The following is a 27,246-nucleotide window of genomic DNA, read 5'->3' as shown; positions in this document are numbered from 1 at the left end:
AAGAACTGAAACGCAGGTCTTATTGACAAAAATCTTGTTTCTGCTCCAATGCTGAAAAGAAATGGGTTGTCAAACACTTAGCTCTGTCTTTTCCCAGCCTTCTGGGAAATTCCAGCCTTATTTGGGCTACATTGTGCTCTGCCCTGTGTGCTCGAGCACTTTGGCTGGACTATGTCACAGGAAACTCTGGAGGTTCCCAGGAGGCAAGAGGTTTACTAAGCAAAGGAGTGACTGCACTATACAAACTGCAGGGACTGACCATAAGAGAAGAAAAAGACATTGGAAAGGTTCATACCTTGGCTAAAAAAATCACCAAAAACCCAAGTTCCCATGAGTCAAAACAACTTCAAGTATTTTGATATTAGTTGGGCAATATGTGTTCCTATATAATTAATTTCTGACAAAATTTCAGTAGTTATTTTAAAGGTGGGAACCGAAAACTAAATCAACATTTTTCAGAAACAATTTTGATCTTCAAATCACTGATGTAATGAACTCATTGCATGTTTATTGAGAAAATTGATGTCATCTTTGATTATAAATGCTCTATAGTTCCTCTCTTTGGTCTTTCATAATAGTAATAACAATACAAAAATACACACAGAGGACTAGAATATCTAAGCAAAAGAAAAAATTGTATTTCGCACATGCATATAAAAAGAGTACTGTGCACTTAGCCATTCAAGGTTTCATATGCAACAAAAACTGTCTTCAGTGCTACTCAGAAGCTCATTTACTGTCTCAAACATGGACATATTTTTTTATGCCATAAAGCAAAACAAAATGTAGTGTATTTAATTATTTTGAGACATTTAATCAAACCAATTGCTACAGTGTTAGTTACTGTTGAAGAAAAACTTCTTAAAAATAGCTTCAGTATCTTTCTTGAGTACCTTCTAATATAACCATGCAAACATATGCAATTTATGTGGCTTTACTAATTTGCGTAAACACTAGTAAAGTCACACAAGTTGTGATTGGTAAAATCTAATATAATGCATAGGATTTTCCCACTTTATTCCTGACAACCTGCATTTGCAACCATTCAGTTACTTTATTTTAAAATGGCTTTTCAATTATATTCTAGTGCTTTAGGGGAAAGCCTTTTGACAAAGGCATGGCATAAACCATTTATATTGCAGCTCCATCATAGTTCCCATAGCTAAACTAGACTGGACAGTTCATTAAAAAGAAAAATTAATAGTACAAGGTTGCAGGGAAACAATAACAGATTATGACTGGCCTGTGGCAGCCCACTGAATTCATGCAGTGGAATAAAAATGATTCCCTTGTCTCATAAATGAAGGTTTGTTCCAAGGTTTTAGGCTAAGTCTATATTTCTGTTCCTTTACAGGAAAAAGCAATACGGTTTCTTGTCTATAAAAGCAATACTTTGTAATTCCTGTAAGATTAATATGCACTCTTTTGGGATAGAAAGCACATATTTCATTATTCTTTGAATGCATAATAACAAACATATTATGAAAGAGAATAGACTGGAACACACTAAGCAGATGCATCGAAGAAAAAACAAACCTTCTCGGAGCTGAGAAGTGGCATGGAGGGGCCAAGTGAGGTCACAATCAGGACTCTGTCCCATCTTTTCTTGTCTAAGGTAGTAAGTGCCCCAGACCAGTCTAAAATTGCTATCCAAAATTGCTATGTGGCAAAACCAAAGGATTTATAATTCAGTGGCATTTCTTTTAGCTTCATTGCAGCTACCTGTATAGCATCATCTGTGATTCAGCTCTTGCTTAAAGGTATAACTAAATCTTAATGGCCTCTTTCTAGATGTTACTGCATATTTTCCTAATTTCCTCAGAGTTTCATGGTTCAGATTTTCTGTATAATTCTGGTATGCGTGGCAAGTACCACAAGCTTGTCCTTTAATGTTGAAATCTGAGTTTTATTATAGCAATGCTATAAATTCCTGTCTTAGAAGATATTCAAACAGTGTAGGGTCTGGGATGGATTAACCATTTCTTTTGGCCAGTAGCCACAACCTTCTAATGAATTCAGCAGGATAACAGGGAGGCCAGAAAATGGGAAGCCTGAGCCAATATAATGTTTGGAATCAAACACAGGACTGACCCTCTGGGGTATTCTCTGGTTCAGTTTATGAACATGATCTCCTTTTACAAACAACAGCCTAAAATACTGAAAAGTGATGGCTCTGGGAGCTGATCTCATTGGACTTTCACAAGCTTATACTTATTACAAGAGAAACTTGGGTATTTGGCCTCCCTTCTCTCCCCTCAAAATAGAAAAACAGATTACGTAACCTCAAAAGTCTGGTTGCTGGTCACAGGCCTCCTGGCTATCTTGGCTTAGTTTCATGCTATAAGCTACATTTTGTGATCTGAGGCTGCAGCAATGAAGCAAAAATAACTGACCAACCAAGAGACTCTCCCTAGACCTCCAGAGCTGTTTTCAAACTTTCACTGTAGGCAGCACGCATGAGCTGCAGTGTGTGTTTGCACAGACATTTAGCACTCACTAGTGAGCTGTTAATTGCAAGACTGAGTACTAACTGCAAACTTCATTATTATGTTCTACTGTTTGCATGTCCAAAGGTACTGCTTTTGTCTTCTCTCCCTCTCTGCCCTGCATAAGACACAGGAAAGAACAGCCTCATCACAGGGAACAGCTTTTCGGTGAATCACAATGATTCGCTCCAAGGAAAGCTCAAAAAAGACTGTGTTGTGCTGGTTCACAGTAAAGCTAGTGACCCGGTGCCTACTGCTACTTTGATGCTTGCAGGATAAACAGTACAATACAATAGCTGTGTTTTCAAGAAACCTTGCATAAAATGCAATGACCTTTTTTCTCCTTGTAGATCTGCAGCAGTTTGATTTGCTTAAAAGTGCTTTTGCTTAACAAATGTAAGGATGAGTTAAATATTTAAGTGGGGAAGCTTCTCAGCAAGGAATAGAATGGTAATGGCTCTTTTAAAAACTGTCAGAACCAACTCTCCTGAACAGAGGTTAGTGCTCTGCTGGCCCAGTCATTATCTGGGTTAAACTTTTGCTCCCCACATCCTGTTAATTCCTGTCAGCATGGGCTCCATTTTCTTTAATGTGAGCTCACATAGAGTTGATGATACTGTCTTTTGTTCAAGTGAACTACTTTGTCTGTGAGCAGTTAGCAGTGTGCTGCATCCAGGTTACAGACTAGGTTGCTTGATTTCCCCATCAGTTTATTATGCCTGTGTGGTTCATTTAGGCCAAAGGAACAAAACTTAAATGTGAAGCCAAGAATGTGTTGTTATCCTTGAAGTCTCAACAGTCTAAACAAAGAATCATTAGTCCAATATTATGTGCAGTTAAGTGATACACATAAGCTTCCTAGCATCTACCCTTCCTCTGGCTGCCAGCTGCCTCTCAGGCAGTTGTCCTCAGCCTGGGCTGGACAGAGGGCCCTCGCATCCCAGAGCAGTACGATGATGGCTCCTTCCTCTTCCTCGCTCTGGTGTCCACCTGGAGTCATTTTTGTGTTTGCTGACACGCTCCATATCTCTACACCTTGCTCTTTTTTTCATGGCTCTCTGGCTCCATATTGCATCCAGTTTTATTGTGAATGGTGTGCTACATGTATATCAAATGTTGTCTTGTGTTATGTGCTCCCTGTGTTATCCCTGAAACAGCTTTTGGGCAGCTTCCAAGGTTAAATTCTTTCAGTGGCCAGTAGCAGACCCCTAGTGAGCAGTTTACAGCCTGGGGTCTTCACTAACATCTTGTACCTGGACTTCAGAGCCTCCTCATATCATCCTGTGCGTGACTCCACGCTGCATTTTATTCAAGGGTCATACGTACTTCATTCTATACAAATTAGCTACTTGTTTTTATCTGTCCCTTGCAAATGTATACAGACAGTAACAGTATTACATCACAAAGTCATCTAAAACTAAGGGGGGAAAAAAAAAGAGACAATAGTCAGTTGGTCCTCAGATGAGCTATTACATCCAAGCAAGCTAAATAAAACCAAGTTCCAGGCAGGCCAAAACAAATCCAGATGAAGCCTACAAGTCCTGAGGCCTGTGCTGTCAGTTTCACACAGTCTTTGGCACATTGCAAGCAACGCCAACACCATATTCAGTGTCTTACAAGGGTCTGAAATTGTAACAAGCTCATGATACACGTGGAAAATTATTTTACACTATTTAATTAAACCCCACTATTAAATAGGCATTTAGAAAATATTCATATTAGTTTCATTTTTTACATAGTCATTCACGTTACCGTGTGCTGGGTTTAGTTATAGCTCTGTTTACAAATAATATAGAAGTGCCTGCATATGACCTTCATAATGAGTCTTTTCTGCTTATAATATACATTTATCATTCCTTGAGTCTATATCTGAGCACTTACTAAAGCTTAAACCAGAAGGGGTCCACATCATTTGCAGAAATAGCTTTAAAAGAACACGTTAAGTTTTTTGAGGCAATGTTTACCCTGACAGCCATTGCATTTGAACAAGAAATATAACTGTCTGTTCAGAAAGATGTTCCCAGCTCTTGGATGAGTCCCCAGATCCAGTTTCTCCAGCTGGTGCCTGTCTGGTGCTTTGTTCTCTCTGACCACTGGATTTCCAGGAAACTATTTTTGGCTGCAGGTGAAGGACAAATGGTACCAAATCATTACTTTTCCTTTTTGCTCCCTCTTTTGAGTTTTTGGGTTCAAAGTACTGTCTTTTGTTCTTCAAGATGGCAAGAAAATACAGGTTAGCATTGTAGAAGAGCACCATATCACCATCCTTGGATGTGGCATTGTAAAAAACACCATAAAGAAATTCAAATACTGATACATGTGAGCTAGTCTTATGCAACCTTATATTATTTACCAAAGAGATTTAAAGGAAAAAGGAAGATAGAAGTGTTCAGCATTATATGCTAAGAAAAGTAAATACCCACTGAATGGATTTTATGTAGGCTTTTATAGGAAAAACTGCAGATTCTCTATAATGTGAACAAAACCATCAAGTACCAGTATTGCATTCAGATTCTGTGAAGGCTGAGATACCAGACTAGAGCAGAGAACAAGGCAGAGGTTATGTCAGTCTGTTCTGATGGTTAAATCAGTGGATGCCACGGGTTGCTTGGCAGGCATATGGTCGATTTCTACAAAGGGGAATCTTTACCAAAGTATAAGAAACTTAACTGAGGAAAAACATAAACAAAACTCAATTCATGGCACACTCAATATGCTGTAACTAACAATTTTAACCTGACTTGTAAGCGAGAGGAAAAGTACAGATGAAACTGAGTTATGTATTTGGAAATTCACTGGAACTGTGAAAGCCTCATTTCTCTCTGTCTAATAAATAAAATTCACAGAGGTTAGAGATGTTTGAACTGGTGAATTGCCATGCAGGAACTTTCTTAATAGAGTTATAGTAACCTGGCCTCCAAAGCCTCATGCTCTTACAAACATGATGTATTTGTGCTTGCATGGAGAATGCCATTTTATACTGTACACTTACCCATTACTCTTAGACTTTCAGTCACCTTCATCTTGTCCACTTGCTTCTAAGACGGTAATTTGGGCTTCTAGTTCACACTATCTCTCTTGGGCTTTACACATACAGTCTTTAAAAGCTTTCTATTGACTCATAACTTTCATTTTCTTTCTATATATGCTCCCAGGACTGTCAGCAGTCATTTTAGTTTTTCTTATTTCAACTGTCAGGTAGACGTTTCCTTTTAAAAAAACTAGAAAGGTCCAGAGTTTGTAAGTATTCCATCATTTTTCCCATAAATGTACAAAAGTATTTAGAAAGATTATGTTTGTTGACAGACTCTCTCATCTCTCTTTACCCTAACAGTTCCCTTTCCAGAAAAAACATAAGTACTACAAGAGCAATTTATTTAATTGCCATTATGGGAGACTTCAAAGGAAATTGGTTGGATTGAAATAGTGATATCACCCTGGCAACTTTTTGAAAAGAACGTTTTGGTACAAAATATGCTGAACATTAGGGTATATTTAATGTGAAAAGAAATGTGTAATTCCATCCTTTTGACTGAAGCTTTCAGTCTTTTTTTATGTATACGTGTATGTTAATTCTTTTTGTTGTTATTATTGGCCTCTATTTTTCTTCCATGAATATAAATTCTTTCATGTGTACTTGCCTAATATTATGGTCATTCCATCCAAAAATTACGCTGCTTTCAATCCAGCAATTCTACCAAGTGTCAGGTTGTTTTCCCGTTTCTTTTCCTCAAGCTCATTTTTAAGTCACACATCACTGGTCTCCATTAGAGAGAAAGCTATCTGTTACAGATCCAGAATCTAAAGCTTTACTTGACTGGCCATGTGTTTATTCACATACAAATACTTTCCTACTGTCCTGTTGTTAACAAGGACGTTAATGATCTAAGAATGTTGATCTAAGCTGTAAATATATGCCACAAATCCTGATTATTGCTCTGTTAAGGTCAAGATTTACGCTTGACATAAAAAAATGGCAAGAGGTAGAGTATTTCATATGCAAGTAATGCACTTCCAGAATATATCTAATCTAGCTCATTCATAGCTTCAGCTATGAATAACACTAATCTAATTAAACAAATGCCCATTTTTGCCAATTTCCCATGATCAGCTTTCTGTGGAAAATCAGTTTCTGAAGCTAGTGTTTTTATGCAAGAACAGCTATAGGTTCAAGATATTTGAAGTTTGCCTCTTCTGCATTATTGCGTAGGCCCCAAGCATCGTTCCAACGGCAGGAAGCCACTGTTTCCCAGCTCTTGTTGTTAATGGTGTTTATCAGAAGAATAGCAATGAAGTGGTTTGTCACAATCACCTGTAATTACAGGTCAGAAATAGGCCAATCCATACTCTCTGGGATGTGTTAGTGTTCCGTATGATCAGTTAGAAATATAAAATTGAACAGGTTTGACTTGGAATGAATTATGTTCATGCAAAATACACTGAATCTTTTGCTCTTTTTTTGCACATGTATCACTTGCTTGAAAAACAAATTTTAATTGCAAGCTGGCAAGCCTGGTTTTTTTGCTTAGCATCTATTTATATGCTTAGCGTCTAATTGCAGCACCTCAGCACCTCATTGCCCTTTTTAAATTTTATTTTATTTTGTTTTATTTTTATCGTAATACTGGGAATTATGGTTTAGTCCTCATAGCTTTGGATCACATCACTTGGAACAGTGAATATACAAATGGCTCCTCTGATTTGTGCTCAGAGCAGATCACACCACACGGGGGCCAAAGGGAAGGTTATCTCTAATGAAGGCATTTTTTTGTTTGTGCGTGTGGTTTTTTTAAAGTGCAAAAGTTCTACAACAAGACATCCCAGGAAATACTCATGAAAATATTGTTTGAATTATAATCTTGTGATTTAATGGATTTTAAATAATCAGTTAAATCTGCAGTTTTGATCCTGTCTGCTTTAGCCTCCCATTAGGTACCTAAACAGTGATGGTGTCTTTTATTAGAGCTATTGACACTGCATTAGGAATGGGTTTGAGTATTCTGTTGTTATTGCCTCATGCTGTTGAGCCAAAATAGTCTCTTCACAGACAATATCTGCCTATGAAAAAATTATTTATTGATTCAATTGTTCATTCAAAATATCTCAAAGTGGCTTTTATGCTCTTTATGGAGGAAATTTGCACTCAACTCGAACAGTTAAGCAAGCAATCAGAAAGAACCTTGCATGTGCATGGCTGAAGGATCTGAACTCATCCCTCTGCAGCTCCAAGAAAGCTGAGAAAAGGAGGGGAATTTGATTAGAAATTTAGCTCTCACCTTTCTTTCTCTGTCAAATGTATTTGAAAATGAAAGAGACTCTTGGTAATTCACTAAGTTGTCAAGTTTTATAAAGATAAGTGTTACAGAGAATCTAATTATGTGAGCCTCTCTAAATGAGAATCACAATGGTTGCTAGACTTAAACAAACTGCTGTCTTTTCAAGGTGGTTTGCATGTGCTTCTGAAGTGGCGATCTTCTATCAGAAACCTTCCTACTTGAGGGAAATCAAATTGAAGGGGACCAGGGGATCGAGTAGTCTAGTAGAATTATATTCAAAGTGGCAAAACATTTTGTAGAGGAAGGCTCTGTGCAGTGAAGAAATTGATTATAGATTTAGCAGTGCATTCCCTGCTCAGATGTTTTGCAGAAATAATTATTTCTATGATAAACTGGAATCACTTTTTTGAAGAAAAATATTTTTAAAGTATTTTTTTGTTCTGGAGAGGAAAAAAAAAAGAACTGTATGGGAAACTCCATTCTAAGGTACTTTATATATAGGTAAATGTATTACACATGGGGTATGCAAAAACTATGCAATATCTGCATTGGGTAACTGATTTCACTACATAGTAGGACTTCAACCAGAATAACCCAAAAGCTTTGGCACTATAAAATGTGTTGTAGAGAAAGACGTTCCATAGCTTTTGTGCTCTTTAGAGTAACGTATTGATGTTGGTTATATAAAGACCACACAAGATGCTATAATTGTCTGGCATTTCAACAGCACTGCTGAAGCTGCCTCTAGAAATGAAGCTGTAAGTACAACACAGCAGATTCAGTTTAGATTTCTGATTGCGTGGAGGATGTTTGCCCTTCAGCAAGAGGTTGTAGATCAGAACAGAAATTGATCATTTGCTGGAATTCATTCTGGCTTGGTTTGGTAGCTGAATAGGCCTGCCTGTAGTCACTAGTTTTTGCTATGTTCTCAGTTATCATTCCTTAATCTTGACTTTCTGTCTCATTTTTGTCATAAACCAAAAAGACCCCCAGTCACAGCACAAGTGTTAGTTATAAATTCTTAGAGAAAAATATTCAGGGTTGTCTTAGCATGTGAGCACAGTATTAGTAGTTGGAAGTAAGTTGATTTTAGATGCCACTTACTTTCTCCTAGAGGTGTCATTTATAACCACTTACATAATAGGAAAATATATTAAAACTAGCATGGGCATAAGCTGTAGCTATATTGGGCTTTCAGTTTACAAGAAATTATAAGAATTCCAGTTTGTCTGAGATGCGCGAGAATGCAATTACTATTTAAAATAAACTCTACGAAGAGCTTAGTCATTACTTCAAATGACTCTATCAATCACCATGTTCTTTAATAAGACTACCTTTCTTATGCTAGTTGTTTTCCTGTAGAGTTTATGCTTAAAAACAGACAGCCTCTGTCACATTTATCTTAAGTGGATCTCCCTGGGGCAGCAAGTAAATGTAAAACTCTGTTTACAGCCATTTTTCATTTCCCAAGCCTTTTAATATCACTCTCTCAGGCTTATTTCTATGTCATTCACTTCATAATGTACTAAGTTGTCTTCCTACTTTCTACTGCTTTGTATGAGCAACACCAAATGGCAATTTCACTCTTCTTGAATGAGTACAAATTAAATCAAAGTCTGGTGAAAATACTTTCCTCTCATGATGGTTTCAGAGGTGAATACTGAAGGATATATCACAACATAAAGAGGTTATTTTTCCTCCTCTTTCTTGCAAAGTGACTTCTATTTTCAAAGAACCATCATTTTATGGTTCTTTGTCTATGGCTTCCTAACACTGAATCTCAAAGCTGCTACAGGAAAATATGGCTACATTTCAGAAACTATTCTGTGGAGCAGCTGGGGATTATTGGCTTTAAAAATCTCAGTAATCCAATACACTGCTATAAAATATAATTTAAAATTGCAAAGGATTAAGATTTCTATGCACAGGATTCTACAGAACTCAGAATAGGATTCTACAAAGCTTACTATGCATTTTTGAAGGTAACTTTTATTGCTAAAGATGAAAATCACCAGTTCTGTTAAGATTTTATTTATATATTTAGTACATACAAATCTTACCATGACCTAGAGCCTTGCTATAGCAGGATATCCCTAGAAGTTTCATCTGTTTGCACACGATCTTTAAACTTAAATATATACACGTTAACTCTGCAAAACTGCAACTTTGGGTTATAATCCTTTATAGTTGCATCATGCTCCCATGCAAGACAGTGGAATATGAAGAGTGTGTGTTGGGGGGGGGGGGGGGGGGGGGGGTGGAGAGGCTCTCATTTAGTGGAATAACTAGCAGAATTGTTTTCCCAAATATCTTTAAAGATAAAAAAATTTCCTTTTATGGACTACTTTTGTCTCAAAAGCCTAATTATGTTTTGTGAGTGACACAAAAGACTTGATATCAATTTGCATTCAGATGAGGGTTATTTGCTGTTTGCTCCAGTGAGACCTGAAATATGCTTCACCAAGAAGAGAGATTCAGTGTCTCTGAAGGGCTCACAGGGAGTTAGTTGCTGGCGATCTGTTTTAGAATTAAACATTGAGAAAAATGAGATTTACCGGTTACATATAAAGCATGAAAATCTTTTCCTATATCAGAGATCAGAGCTCTTGTCATTTAAACAAAATGTTGTACATTAGACTACTGGATATTGTCCTTTAATGCTTGACTGCCAGTAGATAATTATATACATGACTAGTCTCATGGGATTTGTCATATTCATAAAGTCAGTTTGCTGGGTTTGGAGTCTTTTAGTTTTTCATTTTCCTATTTTGTATGTGATGAGTAAGGGCCACGATTCTGGCACTTCAAGAAGGAACTCTATGGGTATATGAATAGAGCTCTATGTCCTGATGCTGCTGTGGGAGAAGGGGTTCACTGGAGGAAGTGAAAATCCATCTCCTGATGGGATGATTTCCTGATTGGAATAACATGCACAAAGCCCTTCACTACTGTAGTGCAGCTGAAAGTTTAAAAAAAAAAAAAAAAAAAAAAAAAAAAAAACCACTAATATTGTCTTGTCCTTTAATTCAGCTCATTCCATTTAAAGTACACCTTGGGAATGACGAAATGATGAGGTGCCAGTGTTGCACCTTTTTCAGTTCTGCACGTCATATAGGTAGCTCTGGGAAGAAAAAAACAGGCATACTCTAGTTCCAGTGGGAGAATACAGTAATTCTAATTTTAATTCTAATCTTGTCCAGATTCAGGGTACCTAGAATCTCTGGCATTTTTCAGGACTGAAGGACTTGTTCTTGGAACTGTTTTTTCCATGTGTATCATGCAATCTGGATAGGCTGTATAGCAGATCCGATACTTTGTGAAACACTATTTCAAGTAAATAAAATGAGATGTGCCTTCTCTTCCACAAGAATTGTTTGCAATGAGTCTATCTAAGCTAAAAAACGTATTCAGAGATTGATCTGATAATGCAGTGCAGTTTAAAAGCAAAAAGCAATTGATAGAACTAAGTCAAACGTGGAAGTTACATTTAAAATAGGAAAAAAAAAAAAACACCATACAAAATACTAAGTATTTTATCTTGTTTCATAATCAAAAGGGACCAGGATATTTTTAAATGTTTAGATGCCATTTTCTTGAAATGAGTCAAGGAGGAAAACAAAGTTCTGTTAAGAGGGGAAAAATTGAATTGAAACCAAAGATTAAGTTATCAAGATATGTGAAACTTACTGATTAGGGCTGAATAGCTTTCTGCAGCAAGAATTAGCTTCACTCAAAAATATTTTCATATTAATTATGTGAATTTCTCGAAAATACTTAGGCATCAGGTATTAGAATACAGTATTTCTACAAGGTGATAAAAATACATGGCATGTCTAAATCCTGTATTCACGCTGCTACGCATACATTTACAAATGCACATCAGTATGGGACAGATGTACACTTGCACACAGAACTAGTCCACATCCCTCAGTTCATGTCTTTTATTAAAAACTCCCAAAGCAGTTAAATTCAGGATGTGCCCTAAAGATTAACCAGTATGGGCTCAGTGGGACTTAACTGATTATTTGATCTGGAAATCTTTCCTACCTTCTTTCCATAGGATCTGTTCATTTTCATGACCCTGACTGTAGTATTCAAGCAAGAAATAATGAACCATTTAAGTTAAGCCACAGATCATGAGCCCCAAGCCTGTTCAGAATGGCCCTGACCCTAAAGGAGAGAAATGTCCAGGTTGGTTTTGCAACACCTGCCTGCATGGACGAGAGGTCCCTGAGGAGCTGGGGCACTGCCCAGCCTCAACGGGTCCCTCCCTGCTGTGGGCTGCGGGGGCTCCTCCAGCTGTGCGGGTGCTGCATCCTTCTGCCCAGAGCTCGGGTGTTCTGACCTCCAGAGCTACCAGGATCCAATATTTATGCTGTCATTAAAAAACTATTCATTTTTTCATCTGACAATAAAATTATTGTAAAATAAATCGTTCATCTTTTCAGCTAATTCTAATTACTGCTAAAATCTCATTTGGACTGGTAGTTTGCTATATTTACTTGACACTCTTGCAAAACATTTCAGAATATAATCATCTGTTATTATATTGCTACACTGCGCTCTTGACTGCTTTCTGCCAAGTGTATTCCTGAGAACAATTGCTGTTTTAATGTATCATCCAGAAGTTGTAGCCTAGACAAATCAGAAAAAATTGTTTAGTCTATTATAATTTGGCATATGGTCATTTAATAGCACACAGGAAGTCAGCATGAATGTTTGGGATTATTTTTGCTATAAATATAATGAAAGAAATTTAAAATTGGCTAGACTTCATTTCTGTGACTGGTCTTGTCATTAAAATAATCATTGCTTGCTCTTTATTTTTGTCTGTTAGTCATCTATAAGCAGTCATTCAAATTTGTGTATGAAGTTTTGTCGAGCAGACTGACTTTTCAGATTAGTCTGTTAGAGCTGACACCACCTCTCTGCTGTGCCTCTGCATTTTGCAGTCTCAGTGCGAGGATGCAGAAGGGCAGTGGAGCTGATGCATGCTGGAGCCGCCAATACTCTGGCTCTACACTGTGCTGTAGTCTGTGGACATAATTTTATTATTTTTCAGGTTGTTGATGGATGAGTTCTTAATTAGTTGAATAATGTATTTCCACTAGGAATAGTGATGGATTGTATTTTCTAGTGGTAGCAGAACAGACTTTGCTTATGATAAAATTGAAATTTGTTAGCTTTGCATTTCCAAAAATAAGTAACAACTGTAACTAAAGAACATAGACCTATTATCCACATAGCTAGAAGTGCCCTGACAGCTTCTTCTCACAGCTATTTAGGGAGAAATACTGTATTTCCATGCAAACATTTTGACATCCCCCTATGCATGATGTTCTTCAGAGTGCGGACTAAATATTGTTTTAACAATTCTCAGTCTTATATATGTCAACTGATAACTTACATGGGAGCATTTTGGAGTCCCTTTGCATTCATGTATGCCACTGTTGTGATTTAATCTTGTGTACTGCATGGTTTTTCCTTTACTCTGGTACAGCTGTTATTCAGTACCAAAATTGCAAATGTTCGTTTGTATGTGATTGAAATCTGTTAATGGAATTCCTCCTTTTGTGAAAAGGTGTTTCTTAGTTCAAGCCTGGTATCCATTCTTCCACTTAAGGAAGTGGGAAGCAGGACTGGATTTTTTCAGATTTCTAAGGAAAACCTAGGATTTCAAAATTACAAGTTGTGTAATTCTAAGCAACAATGGAAAAAACATCAGGATGTTGCAATTTGGTCAAATGCCCACCCAGATTCTGTTTGCTGTAGTTGAGGAATAAAATCTGTGTGCAGAAATAACGATGTTGAGGATCTCTCTCAGATCATGACTTAAAAAAAAGTCTAGAAACAGTCACAGCAAATGGTTGTGATGGTTCCCTGTATGTGTAATGTTGTGCAGTGTCTGAAAGTAAGTGCTACCCACAGAGAATGTGTGGACTCTGACCAGAGAAGCATTCCAGCTAGCTGCTGCAAGTGCCAGCCTCAGATCTGTATTCCATGCTTAGAGGATGATGAGGTATTTGTCCCTCAGCGCCGTCCATGGGAGAAAAGGAAAAGCTTTATAAATTGCGTAGCTGTTTTTCTATATTTTCCGCCTGAAAAAAATGGGAAACTGTTAGCTTTCAGCAGCTGAGTTGTGTTAAAATATTTGAAAGGCCTTGAGTAGATTGTTTTGAAAAAGAAAAAAAAAAAGACTTGTTTTTTGTTAATAATACCACTTCATTCTTAATGCAGTTTATTTTAACTATAGCTAAAGAGCATCTTGTGCACCTTGCCTTTTAGTAAGAAAGTACCTTGCAGAAAGCCAAGCTGTAGCTGTTAGGAATTTAATTATTTCACAGACTTCAGTGGAACTTTATATTGCTTTATATTATTAACTTTTCTAATGACAATAGGAGTCATAGGGCTTACCGCTGTGGTAGCCTCTATGTAAGGGAACAGAGAGAATGAACTGCAGGCAGGGAGAAGGAGAGGGGGGCATGCGGAGGCTGGGCAGACCTTCCAGCCTGCAGCTCTCACCTATCTAGCAGCAGATCACATACTTAAGAGCCAAGTTGGTATTACTAGCATGGAGTCCTTTCACAATGTAACTCAAAATAGAAGCAATTACCATTTAAGAGCTATAGTGATTTATTTTTTTTGCCCAAACTGTGTTCATAGGATGAGATATAGCCTGAAGACATGTAGCATTATTATTGTTCCCTCTCTATATATGCATACGTAGAGAATAAAAACAAAAGGTAGCAAGCAATTGTTGTTTTAAATCCTCGTTAGTAAATTAAGCATGGATGTGTGATTAATGTTTTGTTTCCAGCACTTCATACTTGAATAGCTGATAATGACCAGGGTATGTGTCAGCTTGGCTCTTCCATTATTATTAAGCATCTTTATAAAGTGTTTACTGATTTACATAACAGTATTGAGAAGTTTGGGAATAATGGTCATATTTGTTTACTTATTTTCATTGTTGAGATCATTATGGGATGTTAATAAAGAGTAATCAGAGAGTTTAATTTTCAAACACGTCCAAAATCTAGTAATGTAAGCAGTTTACTTAACATTTTTTAGCAGCAGGTTATAAAATGCACAGCTGTCTAGGCATGCCTTTCTATTTCACTTCTGTTTGAAGCATGTAGCCCATGTTTAACAACCCCACTAGTAATTGCTGCACACAAATACCATGCTAGTATACTTGTCCAGCATAATTAGCTATACTGGACATGGCACTGAAGGCTATTTGGCTGAAAGGACACCCCCTAGCAAACTACTTCTGAAGCAGCAGTATCGTTGATTAACTGAATGCAATTTTGAAGCAGACTGAACTGGTCTTACTATGTAAATTATTTTTTTTTTTAGTGATGTAACTTTATTATTTATAATTTAGTTACACCACTGAATTTCTGTAGACAGACTACCCAAAAGAGTTAACAGAGCCTGCTTGCTGTGGGGTCAAATTTTGCCTACCACAATGATGTAAACCCAGAGGTGTTTCCTAAACAAGACAGAAGAGCTCATTTTACATCTGTGGGATGAGTACAGAATTTGATGGATTGTATTTAAAAAGACCCTTGGGTTAACAGATAGTTAAATGGTAGGGAAGCTTGGTAAGTAAATACTGCATACTAGGGGTTTCAATTTGATTTTTTTTTTCTATGTAAAACTGAAAAAAAAAAATCCTATGTCCTTTCCTTTTAGAACTTCTTATCATCAAAAGCTACTGCAATAATTAGTGTTGAAAGACTTATCATACTTAAGCCACTTCTAAAACAGGTTAAATAAAATTTTTCATGTCCTTTAAGTCCTACCTGATTTTTACCTCTCGACAAATTAGAGATATAAAATAAGCTCTAAAAATACAGGCCTAATGCTCCACAGTTCACACGCAAATGTTGTATCAGAATAACTGAATTTTAAGAGCATTTTTCTGACCAAAATAAGAGATCGTTTTCTTTTTCATATCTCCCATGCTATTATGAGTCATCTGTAATGTGGCATTGTGTAACAGTAGTAAAAAATGAAATGGATACACCAAATGCTGTAATGAATAAATATGCTTAAGAAAAGAGAATGTAGAAATTCCTCACTTCGTGCCAGATTATGTTTATATTTAAATGTGGGACTTTCATTTAATTCACTATGCTGGAGTCATTATGGTGTTATAACTGAAGTTATTTCAGTTTTCAAAAAAACTAAAAAGCAGCTTTTTTGAGGAAATGAAAAACAAATATTTCCTTCCTTATCTATGAATTATTTATAAAACTCTATATCTCAATGTTCAGTGTGTGTTGTTGCGTAACTGTGCAAAGGAATGTGGATGGGAAGACATGAGCGCTCAGGATTTGAGAAAGACTTCCCAAGACGAGTGGGCTGGTTATTAGTGAGGTGTTTATTTGTTGCTGGAGTTATAGGTAGTGATGTAGGTTGAAGCTTTTCCCTATATTCACATTTTCTGTGCTATAAGTACCTTCTTATTTCTCATGAAAAATGATTCTGTTTTAAAGAAGATGGTAGCAATTTATACATATGCCTGTATGAATATAACATTGAGTGTTTTATTAGTGTGTTGCAGAAGAATAAAACGAATTACATTGAAAAATGAAACAAAACACCCTAGGGACCTAGTAAAAATTAGGTGCTCTGTGAAGATTGAAGAATTGATGTTGGAAACCCAAGTGATAAGTCAAAGTGGCCTTTAAGATGGATCGTTAACTGATGGAGTTGTAGACCTTAGTTCAGGTTTCACTCTATTACACAATTGCTGCTTCAAATATTAATTCTGACCTAGTATTATAAAAAATAGTAGAAAATAAGCATCAGTGTAATTCTGGTAATTTATACCACAGGGAAAACAGGAGTAAATAGCCACATCAATTGCTGTATTATCAAAAGTATCTAAATATGTTTGTGTTAGTTTATGGCATTTATCATCACCAGAACACAGACAGAAACATTGGCAATCAGTGCTGCTTCTCAGCTTTGATGACTTGATCCTCAGAGGGAGTGGAAAGGCTACTTCAAGGACCTAAGTCCAAAATTTAGGTCCTCAGAGTCCGGTCAGCCACTGCTCCTGCCTTGAAACCCCCAGGCATTTATTTTTGGCATGAAAATCTGTTGGTCATTCCAAGGCCTTTTTGCAGGCATGTGTAGAAATACTCCATTCTTGATAAGCAAGTATCTTGGTATCTGTCTTATATCTAAACCTATGGCTTAACGGCTTATATCTAAGGCTTATATCTAAGCTTCTAAGAAGGCTTAGATATAAATTAGGTATTTCTACAGTCATCTCGCATCTTGGGCTAAGTCCATTTGGAAGGATCATGAGGGAATATAATTCAACTTCCAAATGAGTGCCCCTAACCAGCAAGTCAGGAGATTTTATAAGGTGCTAGTTACATGTACCAAAGCACCAACTATGCTCGTTACTTAGTATTTCATAATCATTTTTATATTTTAATCTTATTATCTCAAAACGTTCCAAGTTAGTTCTAATTCTGTTTTGCTTGATAAAGAAATTATTGCACCTCAGAGACATAAAAGAATTGACACTTTTGTCCATTTTACTTTCTTTCAGGAATTAAGTTGGGAAGCTGCAGAGCATTAAAGTGATGCATTCAATGTGTGGTTGCAACCTATGTGCAGAACATTTTATCTGAAACTCTTAAGTGGCCCAAACTTTTTGACTTCCAAGGTGGAAGGGGTAGATTCTCGAATACTCCTGTGCCTACAAAATAACCAAAAATGAAGGACAATTGTTTACATGCCGCTCTTATCTGCCTGGGCATGCTGTATTACAGCCATGCCATAACTACAGAAAAACTGAACCACACAAGGCCATCACTTCATGGTCACCATGAAAAAGGAAAAGAAGGACAAATTCTTCATCGTTCAAAAAGAGGCTGGGTGTGGAATCAGTTCTTTGTTATAGAAGAGTACACGGGACCAGATCCTGTACTAGTGGGAAGGGTAAGAATTTGTTTTTCATTCACTGATTAATATTCACTAATTAATATTATTATTTTGTGAGTTGTTCTTTTTCTTGTCATTGCTTTTCTGTTGTATTAGCTCTTTCTTCAGCAGCTACTGATTTGCCTAAAATTAATCACGCTATTGTAGTTCAATTAAGGAACTAATCAAAAACAACCTAAGTGAATACAAGTTTTTTTTGTTGACCTCAGCAGTGTTTGAATGAATGCATATAGCTGTCATTTAAGACCACAGCAATCACTTGAACAACAGCATGTCCCAAGAATATCTGGTATTATTCTCTTTAAAATGAGTAATTAAAAGTGTAATGTCTAACCCAGCAGCTCAGTAAAAGTGTACAGCTCAAAAGATATCTCTTCATCCTTTCATTTTGAAGTTATCAGTAATATTAAGTATATGAGGGGTAGGTATATATATAGTAGAAGATATGTATCTGTGTGTGCATATGTATATACACACATCCTGGACTGGTCTTTTTTCTGTTACTATCTAACAGTAACTGACTGTGTGTGTGTGTGTGTGTATATATATATTTTTTTTTTTTTAAAAAGGCATATTTATCAGTTTATAATGAGTCAGCTGAACTGTGCTGACTTAATGCCAACACAAAGAGTGGAGAACTGGATCAATGACACCAAACACCATTCTGGGTATTCTTGTTTGCAAGATGGTTAGAAGCATACAATTTGTAGATGTAAACATAAAATCAATAAATCCATAATTTGGCTCAATATTTCCTTCATTCATCAAACTGAAGTGTACAATTGTGAAAAAAGTAAGATAATTCAGTAAGGACTTGTTACTTTTTTTGTAACAAAGAGGTTGAAAGTAAAACCTAGTTGGCAAGCAACGACTGGCTCATTTGTTACATCCCATCTGTCAATTAACTTTTTTTTACACGGTAGAATTCTACATTTTGCAGAATCTGATTAGTATGAAAGGTACAAAATCTTTGTAAAAACTCTGTAAAGCTCTTTCTTCCAACTTCATTTAAATAAGGATCCTGTTATAACTATCTTCTCATGTATTTTCTTCCTTAAATCTCAAAGCTTGAGTCTCAGTTGCACTCTGTGTGTAGTAGCATGCAACTCTATGCAGGCAGGGTCTGAATGTAGGGCAGATGTTCATAGCATGGGCTCGTGTATGGATTATTGCCTAGCGTAAGACAAGATTTTAGAAAACTGTGAAATTATACTAATTTCATGTTTTTTTTTTCTTTTTTCTTTTTTTTTTTTTTTTTGGTAAACACATGAAATTTATGCTATCTTGTTAAAGTATATCTGTTTCTCATTTTGTAGCTTCATTCAGATATTGATTCTGGAGACGGAAACATTAAATACATTCTCTCAGGTGAAGGAGCAGGAATCATTTTTGTTATTGATGACAAATCAGGGAACATCCACGCAACAAAGACACTGGACCGGGAGGAGAGAGCTCAGTACACTCTCACGGCACAAGCTGTAGACAGGAACACTAATAGACCTTTGGAACCACCCTCTGAATTCATTGTCAAAGTTCAAGATATAAATGACAACCCGCCTGAGTTCCTACATGAAAACTACCATGCCAATGTGCCAGAGAGATCAAATGTAGGTGAGTACTCATAAATGTACTTCGGTCCCTGTTTTTTGAGGATGTTGCATTGTCAGTACTTCTTGGCTTAATCTAATTCTTCTAGAATTTTGGGAGGTAAATTTTACTTCAAGCTCAGTCAGTGACTCAGTCAATTTATCTAATTTGCTGACCAAATCAAAGCTTGTTCAGCTACTGTCATGGTTGAGGTGTCTCTAAATTGCTCCTAGAACACATCTGTTTCCTCCTAGGAAGGAGCATGAGGCCCCCCTAGAATTTACGGAGTGTGAATCCTCTGGGGTAAACATCAAGATCATTCCTTTGGCTGAGCTGTGTAGTAAAGCTAGAGAGCTATTGCCACACTATTTATTCCATTTTTATCTCTTGTTTGAGCTTGTGTCTATCACAGAGATTTCTACAGGAATGATTTCTCTAACACTTTTTGAGGAAAATGTAAAAAGAAAACTGTTGTTTGGCTGTCTAATGACAAAAGGAATATAGTGCTATAAACTGTTGAGGAAAAAAAAAGCATAATGATACAGAGTGACTGCTGACTTTTATACCTTCAGTGTTTAGAACATTAATCCACATCACAGTTGGTGACGAATCTTTGTGGATTTTATAAGTTTATTCTGTCATGTATAAATTGCTAAGTGAATTTTTTCATTTACCAAACCTGGAAAAAAAAAGTTAAGATGTAGCCATACTGAAAGTATCTCTGCTTGGTTCTTACAGACACATTTGCTTCTGTTTGTATTTCCTCTGTCTTTGCTTTCCATCTTTAGGTACATCCGTTATTCAGGTAACGGCTTCAGATGCTGATGATCCTACATATGGGAACAGTGCCAAACTGGTTTACAGTATTCTTGAAGGTCAGCCGTATTTCTCAGTGGAAGCTCAAACAGGTATTATTGACCAGTTTATTTGAGTAGGACCTCATAACTGGAATCCATTAAAATGAAGAATTAAATATATTGACCAAGGCAGTACATGTGCTGATGTGTTTGAGCAAAGCTTCCTTCGTTCTCTCTTGATGCTAGATAAGCTGCTTAGCAGGTTGTTCCCCTGGCATTTAGTAGAGCTTCTTGGTACACTACACTAGAAAGATGTTTCTATCTTTTGTGGTATGATATGGTATGATAGAAATAACAGTTTCTGTGCTGAACTGTAATTCTCTGGGGCAGCTCTGTGCTCAACTATTGTAAATATTTGGGCTAGTTTGCTTGCATAGTGTCATGCACAGCATAGAGGAAAGAGAATCTGGAACATTATTGCAAATATTTCTGCATTTTAATGCATGTTAAAAAAAAGTGTCCTGTTTTTCATGACGTGAACATGTGAAAATTCGTATGTGACATATTTTCTTTGTATTTATAGGAATTATCCGAACTGCCCTTCCAAATATGGACAGAGAAGCTAAGGAAGAGTATCATGTTGTAATACAGGCAAAAGATATGGGAGGACATATGGGAGGCCTCTCAGGGACAACCAAAGTGACAATTACACTTACAGATGTCAATGACAACCCACCAAAGTTCCCACAAAGTAAGTAACACAGTCCTTAATCACATATATTACTAATACCCATATTTGCATAATATCAGACATATTCAAAACTTCAAAAAGCAGTAACTGATGGATTATCACAGCACACGTAGGAATAGACAAATATTATTTGCACATTTTTGCTAATAACATACAGAACTTCAGTATCTGGGTGATTTACTTTGTGTTGCAATGAGCCATTTTTTAAGGTTAAAATTGGATTTCAAAGATTCCTAACTCTACTTAATTTTTAACACTACTAGACCATGTTATATTAGAAATATACCTGTGATGTGATCAGGGAGACATAGTGGGAACTTCTCTGTTAATGGAGAAAGAAGTCTCATTTTCTGGGACAGTTCAAGCAAATCTGTACTAGAAGACGTACCTCCCCTGCAGCAGTTCTAGGCTAAGCTGGTTTACTGCCTTTCCCATTTTCATAATTATAGTGTGGATGTAAAAGACTTAAAAATCAAAGTGTGTTTACTTCTCTGCTCAGACAATGAGAATATTAAGTAACCTTTGTGGGGAAATAGGAGGAGGTTAAAACAAAATTCCTACATGTTTTATATAGGAACAGATTCTTCTGTTGTGGGAGAGATCCAGTAAACTATTCTCATAGTGTGTGTGCAGCAGAAAGTAGTAAAGGTTACCCATGTTTGAGAGAAGTCTCCAAGTGGCCTCACCTCAAGCCTTTCAGTAATCCATTTTGTTTATCGATGAAGATTGACAATGGAAAGGAGATCTACTTTATGTTCTTACAGCTCTATTTCTCAGGGTCCAAGAATCTTGCTTTTTGGACCCTTGAGAGAAGTGTTGTACAGCCTATTAACAGCTCCTGATTATGCCCTTTCAGGTCTTTGACAGACCCTCGAGTGAGCATCATTATTTAATTTCACATAGCCTTTCATTTTCAGTGTTGGTGCTTCATGTTTTACTTCTCTAAACACTCTCAGGGAACGATGTATGTCAGTAAGGATAAAAGTTAAGACTGGATACTCCTTATGCTGTATATTTATCATGGCAATAAAACCAAATTTGGTACAATTACATGTTGAAATTGATGGTTGACGTATATTGCTGGTGGTCAAATAAAGTCTATTTCAATACCTGTGCTATTTATTTTTCATGTACAAAATTAGTCAGGGATGACATTAACAGATTCAGTCTTCAGAGTTGGGTGGAAGTATATTAATGGACCCACACAGCTGTCCTACATTTCATCTCTGCATGGGATTGTTTTGGAGTGCAGCATATGCACCATCCTACCCCACCCTGCTTCCCCTCTGAGCATCCGTACAACACTGATACATCCTGGTTGTGAACATGGCTCTCTGCTCGTGCTGCAGTTTCCTGGACCCTCAAGCCAGAGCTTAAATGACATAGCCAGTCTGTAAACGTAAAACTCTGTTAGCATTTTCTACCATTCTAACAGAAAAGTGTTAAATCCTAAAAACGTCAGGTTCTACACACTTCACAAACATATCTTTTTAATCCAGTCATAACCTGGGACCCCACTACATGGTATTTTTGCTCAGTAACTCCATCAAATGATGTATTTTTCTCAGCAAATTCTAGTCATTTTACTGAGTGCAAAAATAATAATAATAATAAAAAATATGTTCTGTGAAAATATTTAAATCAATGTTTGGAAATGTGAACTATCAGTTATTTGACTTAATCATTTGCCCCTAATTTTAAAACCTTAATTGGGAGTGTTTTGTAACAAAACCAGGATTTGACAGGTTTGTATAAATAGCCAAATGCATTTTTTTTTTACCTTTTTTTTTGTTGTTTTGTTCATTGCTCAAACCCTTAATGAGTTATGTGCTTAAATTTTGGATTCTTTGTGACAGGAGTTAATGGCCTATTTCCATGACATGTGCCACTTGTTTTTACGGGTAATGAGCCAAGTCCCTGCCTGGTGTAAGTCTCCGGATGTTCCTAGAGTGCTACTGTAGCAACAAAGAACAATCATGGAGAGGAGGATAAATTAGATTATTTCATTTTCTCATGCTGTTTTGTTGTTTGTATTATTATTTTTTTATTCACTAATACTGCTGAAATGGCAGAAAATGCTGACATAGATTTGTAGGTTTAGAACCAGGTTATGTTATGTGAACACTGTGGTAGGTTGGGAAGGTCCAGGAAGCAATGGTCCCTACAGGACAACTTTTGGTAAGAGATTTACCCAGAAAGAGTATTGGTCTCCTCTAGTGTCCTTAATACACAAAGAGAAATGTGTGGCACCACAACTATGGGATATTTGGGGATGGTTTTCCTTTTTAAGTTTGTTGAGGGAAAGCCTTTTTTTTTTTTTTTTTTTTTAACCATGGAATCCTACACAAATTGGTAGATATTCTCTGTTGTGGTAAATTGTAATAATCACTATGACAATACATTCATACTCCAAATTAAAGCCATAGAAAGCAGCCGTTTTATTCTTTAGGCAGTACAGCAGTCAGGTCTATCCAGTTCATATTATATATAATTTGTGGCTACTGAATAAATTGGCAGAAACACTTCACAAGTATAGAATTGAATGTCATACTGTGAGTCATATGAAACAGAATTTTCCTTCAATTTTTGTAGTAACATCTTGAATATGAATTATAAACTTGATGATGTCACAACAATTTCTGCATTCTGACGAATCAATTGTCTTTTTAAGCCCTCCCGGAACAGATAGGTATACAGATGTTATGTAAAACATCAATGAAGAGGTAATTTTATATAGATTAGCAACGTGTTTTAAGATTTCACAGATGCCTTCTCAGAGTTCTTTATACCATAACATTCCTTCAGGGAATTTCAAAGAGTAAAAAATTACTGTGGTTAGTTGGAATTTATAAGTTAAATGAGTAAATTTACAACTGGAGAGCAGACTGCATACTTAAGGCAAATGTCTTTTTTTTTTCCTTCTGCCAGGTGTGTACCAGATGTCAGTGTCAGAAGCAGCTGTTCCTGGAGAGGAAGTAGGAAGAGTGAAGGCCAAAGATCCGGACATTGGAGAAAATGGCTTAGTTGCTTACAGCATCATTGATGGAGATGGAGTGGATATGTTTGAAATTACAACAGACTATGAGACTCAGGAAGGTGTTGTAAAGCTTAAGAAGGTAAGTAGTACTGTCCTTTCAAACCTACCAAGGTGCAGTATTCTTTGTTTCTGACAGAGTATGTGGTAGTAATGGGTTATCACCTAAGCTAAAATATCAGTAAATGCAATTTCACTTAATTTGTTTCTAAAGCTGTGATTAACTCTTAATATTCCATTTCCCCATTAGCTGAATTGGAATGGAAGAAAATAACCAAGAAGAGTTACATAAAAACTGTACAGTGGATTAATTTCACAAACTAAATGAATTCATAATAAAAAGTCACGGTAAAATACAATGCCATCAGCTTCATTGTTAATGAAGTTTTGCCTAGTGCTGATAAGTAGCAGACATTCACTGTTGCTTTATGTTCAGTCTGAACAGCCTCATGCCCTATAGTTTGAATTCCTCAGCTGTGCATTGTCCAAAATACTGTTCTGAAGGAGTCACAGGCTATGCCAAAAGCAGCAGAAATACTAAGGTGATTTCATACATCAGCATGATTTTTAAAAGTGTTATGAAATAAATTAAAATTTAGAAATCATAGAATCTAATTCATTATTTAAGCATTCTTATTTTGCCCTTCATATCTTTTTAGTTATTCATCTCCTTTGGAGATATTCAAAAGTCAAAGCAGAATGTCTGGGCAACCTAACTTCTAAGTTAGCCCTGCTCTGTAAATTGGGGCAATCTCTCTGGAGGAGACCCAGACATCTCCTTTAATCAAAATTATCCTGTGGTTCAATTCCTGTATTTGTTCTAGTAGAGGTGGGAATGTATGTCTTGTGCATTTTAAAATGTGGGCATACTGTCACTGCCTGCATTCAATTTATGTTCTTAGCCTACTTTGTAAATTGTGGTTGGCACCTGTTTCTCAGATGTTTAAAGGCACGATCATTTTGAGGTGACCAATGCTGCAACACTGCAGCCATTTCATGTTGATGACAATGCAGATATGCTGTGTCTTGGATCAGGCTCTCTAAAGGACCTAGCTGGCATTATTTCACCTCCCCTTTGTAAAGTGACATGAGATCTGTGGATGGAAAGAACTGGAGAAATCAAAGAACTGCAAGCCATCTTCATATTTGCTCTACTACTTAAAAAAAAAAAAAAAAAAAAAACTTTGTCCATATCGATATCTCTAAAGGAATGCCTGGCATCTTGGGGATAGTCCAAGCCTGACATCTTGTAGGAACCCCTTTCCTATCCATCCCTCTTCTGTGCTATGTGGAAGGCTGCACAAAGGAAAGGTTAATTTTCCCAGTAAAGATGATTTCCTGAGAGATGCAGGAAGCAAAGAGCAAGACAAAGACTCTTGTCTTGATATTTTGAGTGCCTTCTTATGCTGCTCCATACATAGAATGTAGCTCCTTCTATTTCAGTCTTTTTGTTTTTAAATACACACATTTCAGTCCAAGCTTGTTGACAGATATGCTTACATTTGTTTTATGTTATTGAATACTAGGAGACTGTTTACTGCTTTTACACTAGTTTTGCTAACTCTGTTGAATGAATGCGTTATTTTCTTGTTTCTCACAGTTCTTAGATTTTGAAACCAAAAAGTCCTACAGTCTGAAGGTAGAGGCAGCCAATGTACATATCGATCCGAAGTTCATCAGCAATGGACCATTCAAGGACACAGTAACAGTGAAGATTACAGTGGAAGATGCTGATGAACCACCTGTATTTTTAAAACCAAGTTATGTTTTTGAAGTACAAGAAAATGCAGCATCTGGTACTGTGGTTGGAAAAGTACATGCCAAAGACCCTGATGCTGCAAACAGTGCTATAAGGTATGCTTCATTAGAGCAGGCTGTTTCTTTCTAAACATGGTAAGCTTTTAGAATTGTTATGCAAATTATTAAGATAGCATAATAGACCTCAGATAGTAATATTCCTAATTTACACAGAATATTGCTAACTGTAACCATACGGCATTGTTTTTATGTCTTATTCCATAAGGTACTCTTTTCTCAAAGTCTGTATCAGAAAGAAGTGCTGTAAGTGTCCCATAGCTGTGCCTACCTAAAATATACCTGAGGACATCTGTATAAGATTGTATTCTATATCTTATCGTTCTTAAAAAATCTTATTTTATTATCACAGCATTTTTTTTCAAAAGATAGAAGTCCGTGCAGTAGATTACAGACTATTGTAAAGCGTTAATTTCTAATGAAAACCACATACACACACCTACTTTCTGCAGTTATATTGGGTAGTCTTCTATTAGTGTACTTTGTCATGTTCTCAGTGTAACTTAAATTATAAAACACCATTTTGTGGGTATAGTTAACATTTTGAAGAATTGCATGGTAAAGAGGTAATCAGAGGTGTATAAAACTGTGGACATGTGTAGGTAATGGATAATATTTAATAACCTAGTATGATCAATTAACATTCTGAGTAATCCAAAGATCAGAAGTTTTAAATGATCTTTGTCATTAATAGGATATAGATAAAAATCATAAATAACTCTGTAGATATTTTAATCATATTTTGTAAGAGAAGAATGTAAAAAAAAATCGGGGGGCTTTAATATAGAGTCTTCAGAGAACAATAATTTTCACTTACTATTAGCATTCTGACATAGTATTTTTTTCTAAATGTAGAATTGAACCTAGTGAACATCATTTTAAAAGAACCATTTATCATTACATTGAAAATAATATTAAGGGTACTGCTTAAAATTATTTAAAAATGATGTTATAAAAAAATTGGATGCATGAAACTGCTAAATCTTTCTTTTACCTAATTACCGACTTTCAATCTTCTTTAGGTATTCAATTGATCGTCACACTGACCTTGAAAGATATTTTACTATTAATGCAGATGATGGCAACATCAAGACAATAAAAGCTTTGGATAGGGAAGAAATTGCCTGGCATAATATCTCTGTCTTTGCAGTTGAAGTTCGTAAGTATTTCACTGAATTATTTTATTTTCAATTTTAAAAATTCTGTTGTCTTCCAATTGACTCAAATTGGTATGCTGCAATAAATCCTAACAGAAATACCTTGGCCTATTTCTTTTTCACTTGCATACAACTAACATAGCTTTTGCTGTGATTTTGTTTGTTTTGAGGGATTTTCCTGCTTCCATTTCATTCTAGTTTTGCTTACACCCATAGACAAACAACACCAGGAAGCCAAAGTTCCGGTTGCAATTAAGGTTGTTGATGTCAATGACAATGCCCCCAGATTTGCGGCAGCCTATGAAGCGTTTGTCTGTGAGAATGCTCGAAGCAATCAGGTAAGCCTGCATGCTTCACCTTCACCACATTTGAAT

The 27,246-nt window shown here is 36.4% G+C and overlaps 1 protein-coding gene across 4 annotated transcripts in view; it reads left to right on the top strand.

Annotated features, from left to right (window-relative positions):
* The window catches only part of CDH11 (cadherin 11), a 242,000-nt gene that overhangs the window by 205,134 nt on the left and 9,620 nt on the right, over window positions 1–27,246 (top strand). For all 4 annotated transcript variants that reach the window (XM_040570707.1, XM_040570706.1, XM_040570708.1 and 1 more), the window contains 8 exons: window positions 17,337–17,728; window positions 19,048–19,342; window positions 20,107–20,226; window positions 20,699–20,866; window positions 23,795–23,982; window positions 25,501–25,754; window positions 26,738–26,874; window positions 27,089–27,210. In XM_040570707.1, the coding sequence (XP_040426641.1) occupies window positions 17,504–17,728; window positions 19,048–19,342; window positions 20,107–20,226; window positions 20,699–20,866; window positions 23,795–23,982; window positions 25,501–25,754; window positions 26,738–26,874; window positions 27,089–27,210 (1,509 nt within the window). In that variant the 5' untranslated portion in view covers window positions 17,337–17,503. The remainder of the gene's footprint in view (window positions 1–17,336; window positions 17,729–19,047; window positions 19,343–20,106; window positions 20,227–20,698; window positions 20,867–23,794; window positions 23,983–25,500; window positions 25,755–26,737; window positions 26,875–27,088; window positions 27,211–27,246) is intronic.

The sequence above is a fragment of the Cygnus olor genome, chromosome 12, assembly GCF_009769625.2.
Source record: "Cygnus olor isolate bCygOlo1 chromosome 12, bCygOlo1.pri.v2, whole genome shotgun sequence".
NCBI classification, from domain to species: Eukaryota; Metazoa; Chordata; class Aves; order Anseriformes; family Anatidae; genus Cygnus; species Cygnus olor.
The sequence above is the reverse complement of the archived record's forward strand: the minus strand, read 5'-3'. Positions and strand labels throughout refer to the sequence as shown.